This window comes from Medicago truncatula, chromosome 7 (genome assembly GCF_003473485.1).
Source record: "Medicago truncatula cultivar Jemalong A17 chromosome 7, MtrunA17r5.0-ANR, whole genome shotgun sequence".
Lineage (NCBI taxonomy): Eukaryota > Viridiplantae > Streptophyta > Magnoliopsida > Fabales > Fabaceae > Medicago > Medicago truncatula.
The window spans coordinates 44969637-44987296 of NC_053048.1; the positions used below are offsets into that span (position 1 = coordinate 44969637).

General features: G+C 30.8%; 2 protein-coding genes across 3 annotated transcripts; one reads left to right on the forward strand and one right to left on the reverse strand.

Annotated features, from left to right (window-relative positions):
• The first annotated feature begins 3581 nt into the window (after positions 1-3581).
• LOC25499143 (non-specific lipid transfer protein GPI-anchored 16) lies at positions 3582-5713 on the forward strand. The gene is made up of 3 exons (XM_013594309.3): positions 3582-3963; positions 4448-4516; positions 5323-5713. The coding sequence occupies exons 1-3, from the start codon at positions 3621-3623 to the stop codon at positions 5556-5558; spliced, it is 648 nt and encodes a 215-aa protein (XP_013449763.2). The 5' UTR covers positions 3582-3620; the 3' UTR covers positions 5559-5713.
• A 438-nt stretch (positions 5714-6151) lies between these two features.
• On the reverse strand, positions 6152-10729 carry LOC25499144 (type I inositol polyphosphate 5-phosphatase 4). Of its 2 annotated transcripts, XM_013594310.3 has the most exons (12): positions 10327-10726; positions 10147-10234; positions 9825-9893; positions 9274-9361; positions 9072-9176; positions 8364-8976; positions 8085-8278; positions 7755-7863; positions 7526-7674; positions 7104-7417; positions 6750-6828; positions 6152-6652 (listed from the first exon to the last, which is right to left on the reverse strand). In XM_013594310.3, exons 1-10 carry the CDS (start codon positions 10357-10359, stop codon positions 7195-7197), a joined length of 1671 nt encoding a protein of 556 aa, XP_013449764.1. In that variant the 5' UTR covers positions 10360-10726; the 3' UTR covers positions 6152-6652; positions 6750-6828; positions 7104-7194. The 2 variants fall into 2 exon arrangements, with proteins under 2 accessions (XP_013449764.1, XP_024627274.1); XM_024771506.2 differs by lacking the exons at positions 6152-6652; positions 6750-6828 and having other exon boundaries at positions 7275-7417; positions 7751-7863; positions 10327-10729.
• Between the last annotated feature and the right edge of the window lie 6931 nt (positions 10730-17660).

Genomic DNA, 17660 nt, shown 5'->3' on the forward strand with positions numbered 1-17660 from the left:
GCAAAATGCTAAAATCATATCCTCTTGTATGCAAGCAATGATGAAAAATAAATTCGCAAATTATGTTGTCTGCTGGAAACATGTGACGACCATAATTCTTTCATTAATAAAGGTTCATTTGAATGTATTGAAAAAGTACAAGCACATCACATGTTAATAGTTTGTTAACATATCATGTAATTTGTTACAGAGAGAAGAATGGCTGCTCAGACTTCTCAACCTACTTAGGCGTGACATAGAGAAAATAATGTTTGTTTGTACAACTAGCTAGCTAACTGAGCCTAGTGCAAGCTGCTTCTTGCCTATGTTTCCGCTAATTGAAAATAAAAGTTGTTAATTATACTGTAATTAAAAATGTGTAAATGTGTAGCCTTTAAGTTTATACATAAATTTCAAGCAAGACGAGGTTCAGATGTTTCCATGTAGAGAAGATGGAAATATTATGATGTTGATGACTATACAAGCCTTTTTTCCGGTGTAAAGAGTATAAAATGACGAGGAAGTTTGCATGGTTATAAGACCTCTTGTCCTTTTAATATGTGGAGAGTTGTATCAACATGTACATGTAACATGACCTTTATTATTGTTGTTGTTGTTAGTGTTCAGACGAGTGTCCGTCCTTTTTATTTCGTTAACATGTATAAATTGTAAATTAAGGACTATATTTTCTTTTTAATAAATTAGTTAGATTTTGATTAAAGTATATGTATAAATGTTTGTGATTTCAAATTGTAACAACATCCTTATCTTTTTAAATTACACCAATAATATAACAAATACTCGTAATATATTTGGCAAAAAATATATACACATAATATAAAATTTTATATTTTTTTATGACATCAACAATGTTGAGGTTGTTCCTATTTATACATTGATATATATAATATTTTTGAGGTTGTTCCTATTTTAATGGAATATAACTATTATTTAATAATAACTTAAGTAATTTTTTAAAGTTTGTAAAAATAAAATTAATATTATAAAAAGGATAAATTAATAAATAAAATACTTTAAATGAAGTGTAAAATTAGAAAGCGAAAAAGCCAACCCAAATCATATACTTTCTTTATATATAGTATAGATTTAAACAAATTTAACCATTGTCAAATTTTATTTAAATGTAAGCATTTCTTTATGGAGTACATCTTCAAGTTTCTAATATTTATGTAGGGGATTGATCTCTCTTAACTAAAACCTTTTTTTTTTTTTTTGAGATTATTATTCAGCTACAATTTTTTATGAGATTATCTCCAAAAAAAAAATTAGTTTTTTAATAAATAATAGATACATCTTGTCATAAAAATAGATACATAATTTAAATGTTATAGATGTTAGAATTTACAACCACTATGTCTAAAATATATAATATTCATCCTCACATAAGGAACATGATAAAGTCATATTTAATACATGAAAAAATGAGAGGGAACCATGTATTTGTAGTTGGTGTAATTTTTTATGATTGATATGCATGCCTTTAAAAATCATATTTAAAACTTGAGAGTGAGAAAGAATCGATTGTGTATGTATGATTCATCTAATATTTAACACTAATTTTTTTAAAATTATAAATATATTAATTTTGTTTTTATCCTTTCTTTCACTAAAATTCATAACACTTAAATATTTATTGATCCCTGATATTTAATTTAAACTATATTTGATGTGTTTTACTTACCTATAGACTGAATTTCATATTACTTGAGTTTGTTTTCCCTAAAAATGGGAGGAATAAGACCAAACTTTTTTTTTGGTCAAGAATAAGACAAAACCTTATATATATATATATATATATATATATATATATATATATAAGATTAAATAGTTGTTTAAGAGGTGCCACCTAAGTGGTAATAACTTGATTTTATAACCTCAAGCGGAGATATGATTCAAATCCCACTTAAGACATTTTTTTTTTGAAGTGCACTTGAGACAGTTGTTAAATAGTCATTAATCCCACCGTTGAATAATGAATAATAGTCCCTCCTTCTTTGTATTTTAAAAATAATAATGACTAGTTAACGTAATAGACGAATTGAATAGTATAACACTACTATTAGATGTTTTTTAGTATTGAAAAGTTTAACCATTCTCTTATGATACCGTGAAATTATATTTCAAACATCTTGATAATGATCTATAATATGATAGCATTAGTGTTTTTCATGCTGAAAATTTGTTTGAAGAATTAAAATCATTATACATATTGTAACAGTTAAAGCAAAATCAAGCTTTATATATGATATTGAGATGTTTTAAGTTATTTAAGTAATTTTCTAATACATGCATAATTTATAAAATAATATTAACAATCCCGATTACCATCACCATCACACCTACTTGATCAAAGACATTTTCAAATCGAAATTATAAAAATTTGTTTTGCAATATACTATGTAACATTAAATATTATAGTCTTGATTTGATTTCTAGTAAAATTATTTTTTAAAGAACATTGATTATATACAGATTGTTATTAGTTTGGTAATAAAAAGTGCATGGAGTAAACAATTCTAACAATATGATTGTTAGGACATTGTTCTTTTAGTTTGTTCATAACATTAAAAGTCTCGAAGTGTTGAGGAGTTCGGGGAAGTCGGGTGTAACAACGAGTCAATGTTTCAAGACGATAAGAGAGGATGAAACCACATCTTCATCCAAAACCTTAAGACGTTATGTATACGTGTCACATATCTTATATAGCCAATATTTTACCATATTCATAGGTAATGTGAGGCTTAACACTCGCACTTGAAATCCAACAATCTCCCCCTTAAATGTTAGTTCTCACGTCCTATAACCAGATCGAACACATGATCCAGCTTCCATTCTCTCACCAAATCGATCGAAAGCTTTGATACCGCTGATTGGGGTGTGGGAAAGTCGAGAGCAACAACGGACCAATAAAAAAGAAATAAAAAAAAAAAAGTATAAAACTTACACATGAGATAAAAAAATTAAATTGTTTCCCTACTTTGCCAATGATTTCACACCGTGCACAATTAAACTTGTTAAGAGTTTGTATTTGATGAAACAAAGTCTAAAAATAAATTTACAAGTGTGAGACATGTTTACATTCATTCAATTTTTATGTTGCCAAGAAAGGCAACAACTTGAATATTTGAGGAAGCTACACTTGCTGGATGAAATAGGTCCTTATAATATAAACATCTGTATCCTCAAATTCAAATTACTTGCAAATCATTCCTCATTGTGAATTTTGAAATTTTTATGCATGATTGTATGGTAGACTACAAATGTAAAATTCTAATACTCAAATTTCTATTAAATTTAACAAATCGTCTTGCTCTATCCTCACATTTAAATTTTCCACTCATTTGGAATTTTCAATTTTCTATTAACATAATGAAACTTGGTATAAAGTACTAATTTACTTTCATAAATATGACAAGCTCCGTTCTAGCCAACCATACCAAACTGTAAAACTAACACAGAAGAAACTAACATAAGACTCTTCCACTTGAAAAATCAAGGTAGTTGAACTCCTTTATTATATATTCAAATCTACCACTTCTCTTCTCCAAAATAATATTGAACCATTGCACTATAATAATCATCCCTTACCTTAATTTAATCAAAACATAAACCTAGTACTCATGAAACCACTCAATTGTTTTCAAATGACATTAATACTAGCAGCCCTTATAATCTCCTCAATAAATTTAGTTAATGGTCAAATTACTTCATCATGCACATCCTCTATGATTAGCAGCACATTCACTCCATGTGCTAACATCATAACAGGAAGCACTAATAATGGTTTAGTACCATCAACTACTTGTTGTGATTCATTAAGGTCTTTGATGAGCACAAATATGGATTGTGCTTGCCTTATGATGTCTTCCAATGCTCAAATTTTTCAACTACCTATTAACCAAGTTCTTGCAATATCTCTTTCACAAGCATGTAATATTAATGGAGCTTCTGTTCAGTGCAAAGGTGCAAATTCTATTTATTTTACATTGCATCTAATTTTAAATACTTGTACGTTTTGACAAACTTTAATGTCCCACATTCTTTTTCTAATAAAATAGTGAATTTCTAAGTGTTTTTTTTTTTTTCCTAAGTGTTTTTTATACATATGTTAAAGATTTTCTATGTATATATTGTGTGACTTCTCATTTATCATCTCTTATTTTAGCCGCATGATGTTCTTGTTTATTTTTGTTGATCATGATAAAAATCAAGTTGTACAATTGGTTGTTGTGTTGGTCACCTTTTTATTTTTTTCGTTTTTTATTCATGACATATATATGAGAAAGAGCTCACAAATTACCAAAGGGATTGTTAGTTACCCACACACAAGATTTTTTAGCATGTTCAGTACATTTTTTATGTCTATTTTAAATTGTTTATTTATTTCTAAAAAGTAATTAATTTATGAGAAATTGTGTTGATTTGTTGAAACGGCATGTTTTGGCAGGCCCAACAGGTATTGGATCAAACAGCCCAACTCTCCCTTCAAGTGCTCCAACTCCCTTAAGTCCTCAAGGTAGTTTAAAACATTAAGATTTTCTTCTCGCACACCCTACAATATTTCAGATTTTATAATTCAAATAGTGTAAAAACACGTTAAAACATTCTACAACATTTCAGATTTCATGATCCGAAACAGGTGGAAGGGTGGGAAAAGAAACTCAAACATTTAATATTGTGCTTAGAATTTTTAAAAATATTGGGCTGAGTTTCAAGGTGCAATACAATTGGAGAAAAAGAGACAAAGCAAATGATTCTTTTCAGCTAAAAATATGAAGAAAAATATAGATGATTCATGATTGTTACCAAAAGCTGATTGATTTTTAGACTATTTTAGTTTTTATGGTATTAATTTACTCATTGACTTGTTTCTTGTTATATAAATGATGCAAGGAAATCCTTGATAAGTTTTAATGTTTTAGAGATTAATTGTGTTTGTTTTTTTACAAAAGGAGAGATTAATTGTTATTATGCACATAGTATAAAACTTTTGTATATATAAATCAAATCACAATATAATATTACTATGTTATGTTATTTTTCAAAACATCCCTATAAATATGCATAGAAAATAAATCCCAAGTTTTAAAGTATACACCATGTAATATTTTTTTGAAAGAAAAAAAAAACAGTATAACTTTTAAAAAGTTTCAAAGCTGAAATGAAATTGTTTTCTTAACTGACTACCTTTGACCTCCACTAGATATTCTCAAATCACTTTCTTATAGTATATAAAATTATAGTCTTTTTATACTAAGTCAAAAAATTTCAAATAATAAACTCTTGTAGATTAAAAGTTAATCTAACATGCCTTTGGAACAGATTCAAAAACTTTGGATGTTAATAACGCACACATATATGAGAATCTGCAATTGGCAGAGGCATTGGTACCATCATCAGCACCAATGGAAGCTGCAGAAGCACCCACTGAAGCATCAAGAATTATACCAGTTTTGACTTCTCTTCCTTCAGCGTCTCCTCCGTCTTATTATTCCTTCTCACCTTCTGCATTATTCAAAATCATAGCAATTGTAATGGTTTCTGGCATCATCCATTAAACTGTTGATGTGCATCAGCATTCATAGATGCTCATAGGAATTTATGCCTGCAACTGGTTGCTTTTTGTATTAGTTTTTGTATGCCTTCCGAGTTCTGATTATACACTCATACACTTTAATAATGGTTATATATGGACCGGTTACAGTTCAGTGAATTTTATTAATGTTTTAGCATAAGCATGATCTTGGCAGAAGATGATATAATTAACTTTACAGGCTTGGTAATTTAATAAGCTCACGTTCAAAAGATGTCAAAAACTTTGTAAAATGCTAAAAACTATGAAACATTTTTTTCGCGGGAAAGTCACCATGACTTTAGTGTATTTTATCAAAGAGAAAGGTGAAAGGGAAATGATACATAAGATAAGGAGAGTAATATAGGAGAAACTGGGATAAACGCATGGTGTCTTTTTCGCCTTAAAGATAGGCAATCTGGATCTGTAAATAGACGGCTAGGGATCCAGACCTTAAGACCGAAAAACATATCTTTACCTCCTATATTACTCTCACATTAAATACACTAAATTCATGGTGACTTTTCCACCAAAGGTAGGCGAACCATTTTCATCTATCTATTTGTCCAATGGATCGAATTCAAACAACCAAATATAAAAGCTTTTGTAACACTAAAAACTTTACATAACATTTCTTACAAACCATAATAACTGTCATAATTCGATTTTGTCCACTTTAATTTAAATTTAATTTTTGGGTTCATGTCTATAATAACCCATATTTCCTTTGATCCCAATTTCAAAAGTAAAAGAAGAAGGAAAAGAATGTCGCATAACCTTTGCACCAAATACTATAAAATGGAAGAGAACAACAAAACATAGACTGCACTCACTTACTTTACAATCTTATCATCTCAATTTTCTCTTCCCATTAGTCTTTTTTCCATTTTTGTTCCAAACATTACAGATTCATCAACCACTACTGCATATGGCAGCGGTGTATTTTTGCATGTGAGAGTGGTGGCTGTGAAACCTGTAACACCAAATCCTTAACTCTCAGCCATTATCCTACCCTCGATAAGATTGTGAGCTGCAGATATTCATACTCAACAGGCGTTAACAAATCCATAAACTCTGCAGCTGCAACATTGAAACATGGACAAGTTTTAACACACTAAGAAAGAAAAAATTATAATTACAGAGAAACTGAGAAAATGAAAGTGGACAAACCACAAACCTTCTTAGGGACTTCGAAGGTAACAGAATGTCTCGACTCGATCACCATTGCGGCTAACATCCCTCATAGCATTCCATACCTACAAGTGAAAAGGTCCCAAATCAAGGACAAGTATAAGACTTGCATGATATCTCAAATCCATTACTGTCAAGAAATTTCTGAAAAACTTATTCCATTAACTTGTGCAAGCACAATTCAAAAGTCAAGAATTTAAAAATGGATTTCATGGTCTGTAAAGTAGAGTTCGAATTACGGATAATTAATTGCAAAGTAGAATTTGAATTTTTCAGAAGCCAAACTCAAAGCAAAATACAAAATATTGATGGAATTTATGTTTTTGATGAGGTGGATTACCTTGTCTGGCACAGTTTGATGTATCAGTCGAAATTCCCTCAATTAGTCAGAGTTGATATCAGGGAAAGAAAACTACATTCACATGTAAACATCAATAGAAATGGAAGTTGTAACCGTGTGAATGTGGCAATAACTCTTCTATTTCAATCCTGGAACTGGAGCAAGTAGAACCTTTCTTTATTTGGTTACTGTTAATAGACTCAACTTCTGCCAAGAATATGCTACAAACCGGTCTATGATCAGAGAATCTTGACTCGCCGCGAACATAAGATAATTGTTGTAGGCCACTTCCATACCACAAGATACGATCACACCTTCATGAATAGAGATTTTGACTAGATTAGAACTATATAAATAACAACATTGTTTCAAAATCCTTTCAAAATAACAGCATTTGCCACTTCGCCAAGAAAGAAGAGTACCATGCTGGAGTTCTTCTCTTTTGTTTTGAGCGTCTATCATCACCTGCATAACTATCTGAATTGTTTGAATACTTATATGTAGGAGGAAAATATATTTTCCCTTCACTCCATCCGGTAAAGACACGGCCTTGCCGTTTCTCTATACACAGCTGAAAGAAAAAACTATCACATGGTCAGGTACTATATGAGAAAGAAACATCACAGTTACTTGGGGGGAAAACTAACATGCCTGGTCATTCTTTAACAAAGTCTTCCAATCATGCATTTCAACAAGAGCTTTTGCTCCACGGTAAGAAAGTGCTATCCGGTAATTTAAATCCCCCAGCCAAATTATTCGGCTACACCAAATAAACCATAAGTTTAGTTCTTGAAAATTAGGATTCAGTTGTGATATTCATTAAGATTCTCAATTTCCTAGTATCAGATATACAATACTCCCCCACTGTCTTAAATATAAGCAAAAAGGTATATGTATTTAGACTACATGCACCTACATTTTTACTTATATTTAAGACCGGAGACAACATAGATTAGGAGTAGAGATAGATCAAGGGCATACTCATGTTCCAGAATTGTCTGAGGAGAATTTGCATCGGTTGTGTCAAGGATATGAGGAAACCTTGTCTTTCTGAGAATCTCCATTACATCTGAATTTCTCCTAAGCTCGTCACCATCCCTTTGTCCGGAAGTCAAATGACTACAGACGAAGCAAAAACTCGTTTGGCGCAATGACATACTAATTGATATTGAACCCTGCAGAAATCCAAGAAAATGAGATTGTCTCTTTCAAGCCTAGTACATTATAAACTCTACTGTTAAAATAAATTAGCAAATGTACCTTGTTTCCAAGATATCCCATCAATCCTCTTCCAACACAAGACACTTTCATGTTATGAACGTCATCTCTGATATCACTTTTCACCCAAACTGTTAGAAATACCCCTACCATTTGCTTACTAGCAACCAAACAGTATCTCGAGTTTCCTCTCGGTCTGTCACTGTCGTCGGTAGGAAAACAATCACTATAAGAAATTGGCGAATAATCTGTTGGGGAGTCACCAGCTCCATTTTCATCATCCGAGGAACCCCATCGACAATTGGTGTCATAGTCACTTTTCCTGTGACCAGATATCATTCTATCACAGACACTGAGACGACGACCAAGGCCAGTTTGTGGGAGTGACATCTCATTATCCATTCTCATACTACGACTCATGGCTTGGAAGGACTTCCGATGGAAGAAAGAGGTTGCCTTCTGCCTCATTGATCCCTCGAAATCAGCATCTAACTCTACAATAGGAGCAGGGATTGGAGAAGGAGTGTTGTATCCACCACTTGTTCCCGGAAGGTTGTTCAGTGTCTTCCTTATAAGGGCTAGCCATTTTTTTGCAGGACCATTGTCTTCTGTTCCCAAAACATTAACGGCGTTGAGAGGCACAATTTCTTGAAACCTGAGTCCAAGAAAATGCAAAAATATAATGATGAATTCTAAACTTTTTTTCCTAACTAAAGAATATGATGGCACTTTATATAATCCCTAAATTACCCAAGAACATAGATATCAGCATGTGGAGAAATGTGAAGCCAATCTTCCAGACTTAAATAACTTGGAGGTGATTTCCCGGCCACGTTCCAAGTGGCAACGAATATTCTGTATTCAAAAGGAAAAATAAATAAATCAAGAGAATAAAATTCTTAAATTTCACTGCAATGGCAACAAACATGATAATTAAGTACATGAAGCATACCTATAATTACATACATCTGTAACCTGAGCTTCACCAAGGTAACTCTTACCTCTTTGCATTCTATCTATGTACGTTCTGCTTGATCTCTCTATGTATTCAGAATTAATTATTTGATATTAGTAGGAGAAGGAGACCAAACAAATAGGGAAAAATTTTAAAAAAAAAAAGCAGAATATGAAAAAACAATAGATTTCTAAAATTTCTGCAAATATGTTTGGTTCTGCGGTGAGAAATATAAATTTTGAGTAAATTGATTATGACTAAAATTGAGTTGAAGGTAAAGTAATTTGTGTTCGGACACATTCATGTAAAAGTGAGTTGACCAATAAATTTGAGTGTAAAAATCAATTCTAGAATTAGAAGCTACAATTTCTAGCTTCAAGTAGAATCAATTCTACTTTATAGGAACCAAACATGTTAAAATCAATTCTACATCTCTAGAATCAATTTTGGCTCCTCCAAAAGTGGAACCAAACAAAAATGAGGTCTAAAGTTCTTTGCCACTGTCAAGTTAGGGGTTTGGGAATGTTATAGTGTTAAGAAAATTGAACCTGTTATGCTTTTTTTGATAGAACATGCCTCCATCTTTGAGTAATTGCTCCCATACTCTTCATCAACAACTTAAAAAGGAAAAACCAAAAATTTAATCACTTTCCAAGGTTAATATACTAAATTACTATACTATTCAATCAAACACAACTACAAAATAAACAAACTTAATTTTGACACAAAAGGGTTGAAAGTTGAAACCACTGAAGCAGAAAAAAACAAAAGACAGATCCCAAAATAGAAAATAAAAATATCTTATTTTTTTGACAATATTTGAAATCCAATAACCTCAAATAACATAAAAAATGATGAGAGAAAACTGACCTTGACAAATGACATCATCTGCTTGAAAGTCTTGAGATTTGGTCTTGATATTGAACCATTTTTTGACCAATGTTTTTGGCCATGAAAGCTTCAACAAAAAACAAGACAAGCTAAGTAATTCCAATTCCATTATACAACAAAACATAAAGTGAAATAGCTAGAGTTGGCATTTGTCAAAACCTTGGTGGTTTTCTTCAAGTTTTCATCTCTCATTGTTGAGAAAACTTCATATATGAAACTATTATTACTAATATCTTAGAAGCACAACACAACAATGTTGATGACAGCCCAGTTGGTTATTGCACCTTTTCTTTCAGTTTGAAACTTTGAGGATATAGAGGGTGAAGTAATGAAGAAGAGCACGTGAGAGAGAGAGATTATTGGAAAAAAACCTCGTTGTGAGTAAAAAAAAAAGACTAAAGAGTACAGCAAGAATGCAAAGCAGCGAATTTGAAAGGGGGAATAAAGTGCAGGCAGGGAGGTGAGGTGAGGTAAGGTTCGCTCTCTATCGAGGTCGAGGCCTTTATCTGCAATTTCTAATACTTAATAATCCACCCGAGAGAGAGAGAGAGAGAGAGAGAGAGAGAGAGAGAGAGAGAGAGAGAGAGAGAGAGAGAGAGAGTACAATATACTATGAGATCGTACAATGTTTACATTGATAGTGGGAAGCCACTCATATATTCATTCATTTGCTCCTCATAGTTCGATTGGTGAGTCAAAGAACATTGAAAGAGTTTGAATGAGAAATATGAGGTTCAAGTTTGATCTTCGGAGACTAACATAAGTATTAAGATTATTAGCATTTGTGTATAAAAAATTCTATAACAATATGATGGTCTTGATTTAAGTTGAGTATATTTAGAACCTTTGAAAATTAGTAGGATGTAGTACACAAACAAAATTTAATGTGTTTGATTTGGGTAAAAAATATGTATATAATATGTTTATGAAGTACATGCATCCAATTTTCATTTGTGTTAGGAATATTCTATTTTCAAAACATTTTCTAACACGCATTCTATTATCTTATTATACAAAAATAATGTAGGTGTTACATATTTAAAATAGATCTCACATAAAATAGTATGAGTCACATTAATTTTATTGAATAAAAAAAAAGTGTTGAAAAGAGAATATGCTTAGCACTTCTCACTACCCACAATTCTTCAAAGGACAACAAAAATTACATAAAATATCTTTTACATTTTTGTCACGACATATTTGGATAACAAAATATTCCTGATTTTATGTTCTACCTTGTTGTTTTCTTATGTGTTGTGATCAAAAAAAGTTGTGAAGAGAGAAGTAGACAAGAGAGATTGTGGGAAGATGAAAAGAAGTGAAAAAATAAATTAGATTTAATATATTGTTTAGCATAAGAGAAATAAGAGAGAAGTATAAGAGAAAGATATGTTATTATTTATTTCAAAAAAATATATATATATCCTCGAGTTAAAGACAAAAATAAGCATCTCACATTTTAAAAAACCAATGACATCTTTCCTCTTTCTTCTCACTTTAGAAGAGAAAATATGAAGGTATGGCATTCATCACTTATTCTTCTTTCTTATCAATTTCTCTTTTTTAAAGGGATTTGGATATCATCATTTCTCTCCATCTCTCTTGATTTGATTTCTATTATTTTTTCCTTCATTTTAAACATCATTATCTTATGGGAAATGTTAACAAGTGCTCTGAAAGGAATTATAACTAGTGTAATATGCTTTTTGAAAGTTGAAAAAATGCTCTTTTCAATACAAATTTTGTCTTTTTTTCCTTCTACTTTTAGTTTCTTAACTAGTATTCTGGGACACTGGTTAACAAGACCCTCATTTTATTTCTTTGATGTTTGTCTAAAGTCACTATACCTTTTCCTCTAAAAAGGTAGATGATTATTATCCATCTTTTAGTTATCTTTGTTGAGAATTCATTTTCTCAAATTTATTTCGTTCATGTTCTATAATCTTAACCTTTAAATCTTCTTTCAAAACTCTATTTCCCTCCTATTGATGAAAGGTTAAGAGAAATGTTACTTGAATAAAAAAAATTGTTCAACGTTGTCTAAATGCAATTTTGTTTTCTTATTATTAACTTTCTCTTTCAATTATTATAAATTATGTATTTTTTATACCTAGTCCACTTTTAAATGTCCAAATAACATTCCTCGTTGATCAAGGGTTCATGTAGGATCCAATCTATTACGTGGTTACCCGGAAATACATTTCTTTGCTATTAAAACTACATGTAAGAGGAAAAAAAGTAGAAGGAATTAGACATGTTTCCGTTTTGTCGATAAAATAAATAAATAATATCAAGTTAGTTGAAGGTATAGCCATGCATGATTATATAATCAAGCATGAACATTTATCTAATTTATAAGATTGCTTATTTAAATGTTCGTCCGGCCTATGTTCTAATGTAAAACAAAAAACCCTAGTGTTTTCTCCTAATGCAAAGTGTCCTAGGAATCATTCGCAAGACAATTAAGTTCCAAGACCATAAAACTTTTTCATTTTGGGTTTCTTTGTAATTCTTAAGTAGTTGATAATGCACAAAGTTGGTTGAGAATCATGTGTCTAAATCTTAACAGGTGAAAGGTCACACCAATCCACATTGTCTTCCTTTTGTTTATGTTCCTCTCATAATTGTGCCAGTGATGCTTACTACAAAGGGTAGTATCAAAATTAAATATCAATGGGACCCTATTCATGCAATACATAACTAAAAGGGGTAGTAGTGTTTACCCTACAATTTGAATCTTCTAATTGCATAGTGAAAGGTGGCTTGCCCTGAAACTACATTGTCAAGAAGATTAGGATCTATTATCCACAACAGGATACCCTATAATTGGATTCAATAATGAAGCATACGGAGATCAATGATCAAGGCTTTTCCAATTAAATGATTATGGTATAGACCGTTACTAGAAAACATATTTACACATCACACAAAAATGTTTAATTGATATGATTTTTAGCTCTTTCATTTTAATAGTCTTATCCTCCTCGAAGATTTATTCTCTATAGAATAAATCTTATCTCCACAATTTTATTTCTTTATGGTTGAGGATGATAGCTTTGGTTGAGGTGTTTATATTCTATCTTTTGTTCGATGTTGGACTTTTAAACAGGCCCCCTCATGACCAACACAATTGTGTTTAGTTTGTGGACATAAATGATGGATGATTCGATAGCGAAAATATGATAGCAGATGACTCAATTGATCTTAACAGAGGATTTGATACAATCTTAAAAATCGTAGTTGGGACTGACACAACTCCATAAAACCGACTTATAAGATGATGATTGCGCTCACTTAGAAATGGTTGATAGTTATAGATCAACGAGGCAGTCAAACAATGCATCTTTAATTCTACTTTGACTAAAGTAATTTCTTCATCTCTAGGGTTGAATGTGGGTCTTTTACCATTTCTTTTGCTTTTCCAACCTTGATATTGATACATACCACAGTCCCTTTTCTCCTACACTCTTTAATAATCGTTTGATCCCAAGGTGTCAAATTGGGATTCTTCTCTCTATTTTTTCATCCCCACTCTTTTGTATTTAGAATGTCCTTTTTCTTGCCTGTCATTTTCTTAACAATCTGGCAAAAGAGAGAGATTTACTGGTCCTGTTGTACATTTGTACTTGGTAATGCAGGCTGTGAAAATGATGCAAACGTTGGCTTTTAATTTCTCAACTACATTTTCATATACAATTTATATTTCCTGATAATATTGTTGCCTCCACTCATTTTTGTTGTTGACGGATACGTTATACCTCAGCTCATTTCTTAAAATTTGTACCCTTCTTCGGACTTTATCGATTCGGAGAAAGAAAAAAAATTGTTTTCCGTCTAAGGATGTTTAGACCGGAACAGTTTTAAAAGTTATGAGACGAGAAATTCTTTAAATATATGTCTAACATAATTTCACACTTATAGTTTTTGTCAATTTTAGCTCACATTTAGACAATCTTTCACAAGATATATTTACTAGTTATTTTTTATGGATTTTTCTACAACTTTTTCTCTATCATACTCCCTCCATTTTTAAATATGGGAAAGGTTAATCGGTGCCCCCGGGACACCGGTTAAGGATAATAAAAAGGAAAATTATATGTTAATTATTGCATTGAAAATTGTTTAATTAATCTATAAATAAGTCAACAAAACTTCCTTTTATGGTAAGAATTTCCTTTTTTTGTATGCTTAACCAGTGCCCCGGAGGCACCGGTTAGCATGACCCTTTAAATATAAGCAAAAATCACTTTTTAGGTTCATTCATTTAATAATGTATGTGATTCATTCTATTTAAAAACGAATGAACCTAAAAAGTGATTTTTGCTTATATTTAAAAATGGAGGTAGTATTAATCATTCTATTTTTTTAAAATTTTTTTATAACCATGTGCTACAAAAATAATGACTACATCTTTTTTGGGTGGTGAAATAATGACTGCATTTAGTAATAAGTGCATGGAAACTTATTTTTAGGAAGAAAATTTATTTTGATATAGAAGCTAGACAAAATTTAACTCCAAAAATTTAACTCGACAATTATGAAAGCAACAAATTTAACTATATACTCCAAAAACAATGATCGAATGAAGATCCCCTATATATATCTAATATGGTGTCAATGATGGAGCCAGAAATTTTATAAAATCTAGGCAAAAATTTTATCGCAAAACGTTATTTCCTTCCTGCAGATAATTTCACATTTCCTGCACATATATCTTTCCTGCGGATCCTAAAATCCTATGATATTGCCTCACCTGGGAACCTAAATCCTTGGCAAAATATGCAGGAAATGTGTTTCCTTCAGAATTTACACAAAAATCCGCAGGTAAAACTGCAGGAAAAATTAAAGTTATCATATTGGTTGGACTTGCTATAAGAAAGTTTGAGCTGAGCCTGAGTTAGTGCCCATGCTAGCTGGGGTGGCTCCGCCCCTGCATGGTATGATGTAATTGTTGTTTCCCAATGTCTTCAATGACAAGATCAACCTAAAACATTAGATAAAAAAATTAACTTAGAATTAAATATTAGATAAAAACGTAATATATGCTTGTGTGACTCAATGAAATTCTAAGGAATTAGTGGAGAACATGTGAGAAATTACGTGTCAAAAATTGAAAGAAAGTAATTATATAGGGGACTTCTATGGTACACCCGTAAATTACGGTGTACCGGTATTCTTGCTTACAATTTTTATAAATTAACTATCATTTTTTATGAAGAAAATAAGTGTTTGTTGACATATATATTTTAGAAAACATCATTTTATATGAAAAAAACATCATTTCATTTTTTATAAAAATCATACTAATTTTTTCACATTTTATTGTAAAAAATACTCAAAATTCTCTATTATGAGTAATAAGAATTCAGAAAAATCAAATTTTATTGCGTTGATGTTTTTGGTAAATAAGATTTAGTTATTATAATTATAGGTGATAGAAAATAATTTTTTCCTACAAAAAATAACTCATTTAACTATTAATTTAAAAATTTGGTGTACCAATACACTCAAATTATTGGGTCTACCATAGAACTTGCCAATTATATACCATACTGTGGTATAGCTGCCACATGAGAACAAATGGGTGAGTTTAAAAAATTTAACGCAAAAGAAAAAAAATAAAGAGAAATGCTCAACTACACATTGAGTTTTATTTAGAAGATGATTATTTAATTTTTCATAAAATACAATAAATATAATGGTTAATAGGGGAGAGAGATGGAGGGATAATACAATTACTTATCATTTTTCAAGAAAATAATAATTAATATGATAGTCTTTGTTGAAAAAAGTGGTACATTTATTGCACCTTATCCTATGCAATATTGTATAGGTTAAAAAAAACTCATTTTTTATTTATTTTTAAATTGTGCAAGAGCATCAAGGAAGTTTATGTAGGTATCACCATAGGAAAAAGCTAAAGTGCACGACAAAAAATTCGTCACTATTGCACGAATGAGTTATATGTTGTTGTTTCAGTTCTCTTTCAATTATGATTTTAGTCCAAATGATCTGCACAGTCTAGCATATGTTTATTTATGAGAAAACACACTTTACTCCACATCACTGTAGCTTTGTAAGATATTGATCTTCATTGATTGTCAAACTGTGAAACATGTGTTGCAGCTCACAGGCATAGATATATATTACCGTTTGTCTCATTTGGATGTTTTATAATATAACTAGGATTATGTTTTATTATAAAATATTATAATGTAGCAACCATTAAAAGAGAAATCCAGTTGTAGTTGAACGTATCGTGCAAATTCGTGTGCCGAGAGCCGTCGTACCGTATAGCAAGTCTCATCACCATATTACTGCCCCCTCATAATTTCCTTTTTCTTGGTCAACAATTTGAACTTTTTTTTTTAAAATTAAAATATTGGACTTATTATTGTTCAATCATGGATGCCATTACTTTAACAACATTGAAAAGGAAAAAAAAATTATCAAGGATTCCGAATAATGCAAAGCAGGCTACATAGTATGTTCATTTACGTATGACTTGAAATATTTGATGAGCAGACCATATTATTTTTACTATTATTATACTCTCTCTTTGTTATGACTATTTTTTTTAAAGGTTAATAATGATTTACCTCCTGTAATATAGGTCATTTTCGGTTTTACCCTTGTAAATTTTTTTTTTTTTGATTTCGTCCTTGTAATTTGAAGATTTTTGGTTTTGGACCTTCATGAATGTTAATTGTACAAAATCGAAGATATGGCAGGAGGTAAACCAAAATTTGCTAAAATTAAAGGGGGAAAAACCGAAATATGCTCAAATTTCAAGGGGGTAAACCTAAATTTGCTCAAATTACAGGGAGCGAAATTGTCCATGAAAGTCCAAAACCAAAAAACCTTAAATTACAAGGATAAAATTCAAAAAAAATATTTTACATGAGTGAAAACCGGAAATAACTTAAATTACAGGGGATAAAGCACTATTAAACTTTTTTTTAATGGCCTCTAGCAATTAAATGGAAAAGCAGATCATAGCAGAGAACGAAACCAACCCCGGCAGATGGGTTAATTTTGTTTTTGGATATTGATTCCAAAGTCGTGGTTAGTGTTTGAGGAGAGAAAACATCAAACATGAATTGATGAGGCTACCTAAAGGGAAAAATGAGCATTTTAGTACTTGAAATTATAACAATCGAATAATTTAATTAGTCTCTAAATTTACGAAATAACAAAATAGTCTCTTAAATAAATGAAAAAAAAATTGTTACTCCTCAATTTAGTTCATATAAAAAAATTAGTTCATATAAAAATAAAAATTAAATTGACCTACGTTTAACTTGAAGGACTTAATACATACTATTTCATGAATTTTAAAGATTAAATTGATTGACCTGACCTGACCTTTACAATTTCAAGTACTTAAATACTGATTTACTCATGCTTGAAGCATGAACAAGATCATATGCTTTGCCAAAATCACAATAAGGACAAAAATGAAGCATTGAAACTGCTGCATTTTTAAGTTACAT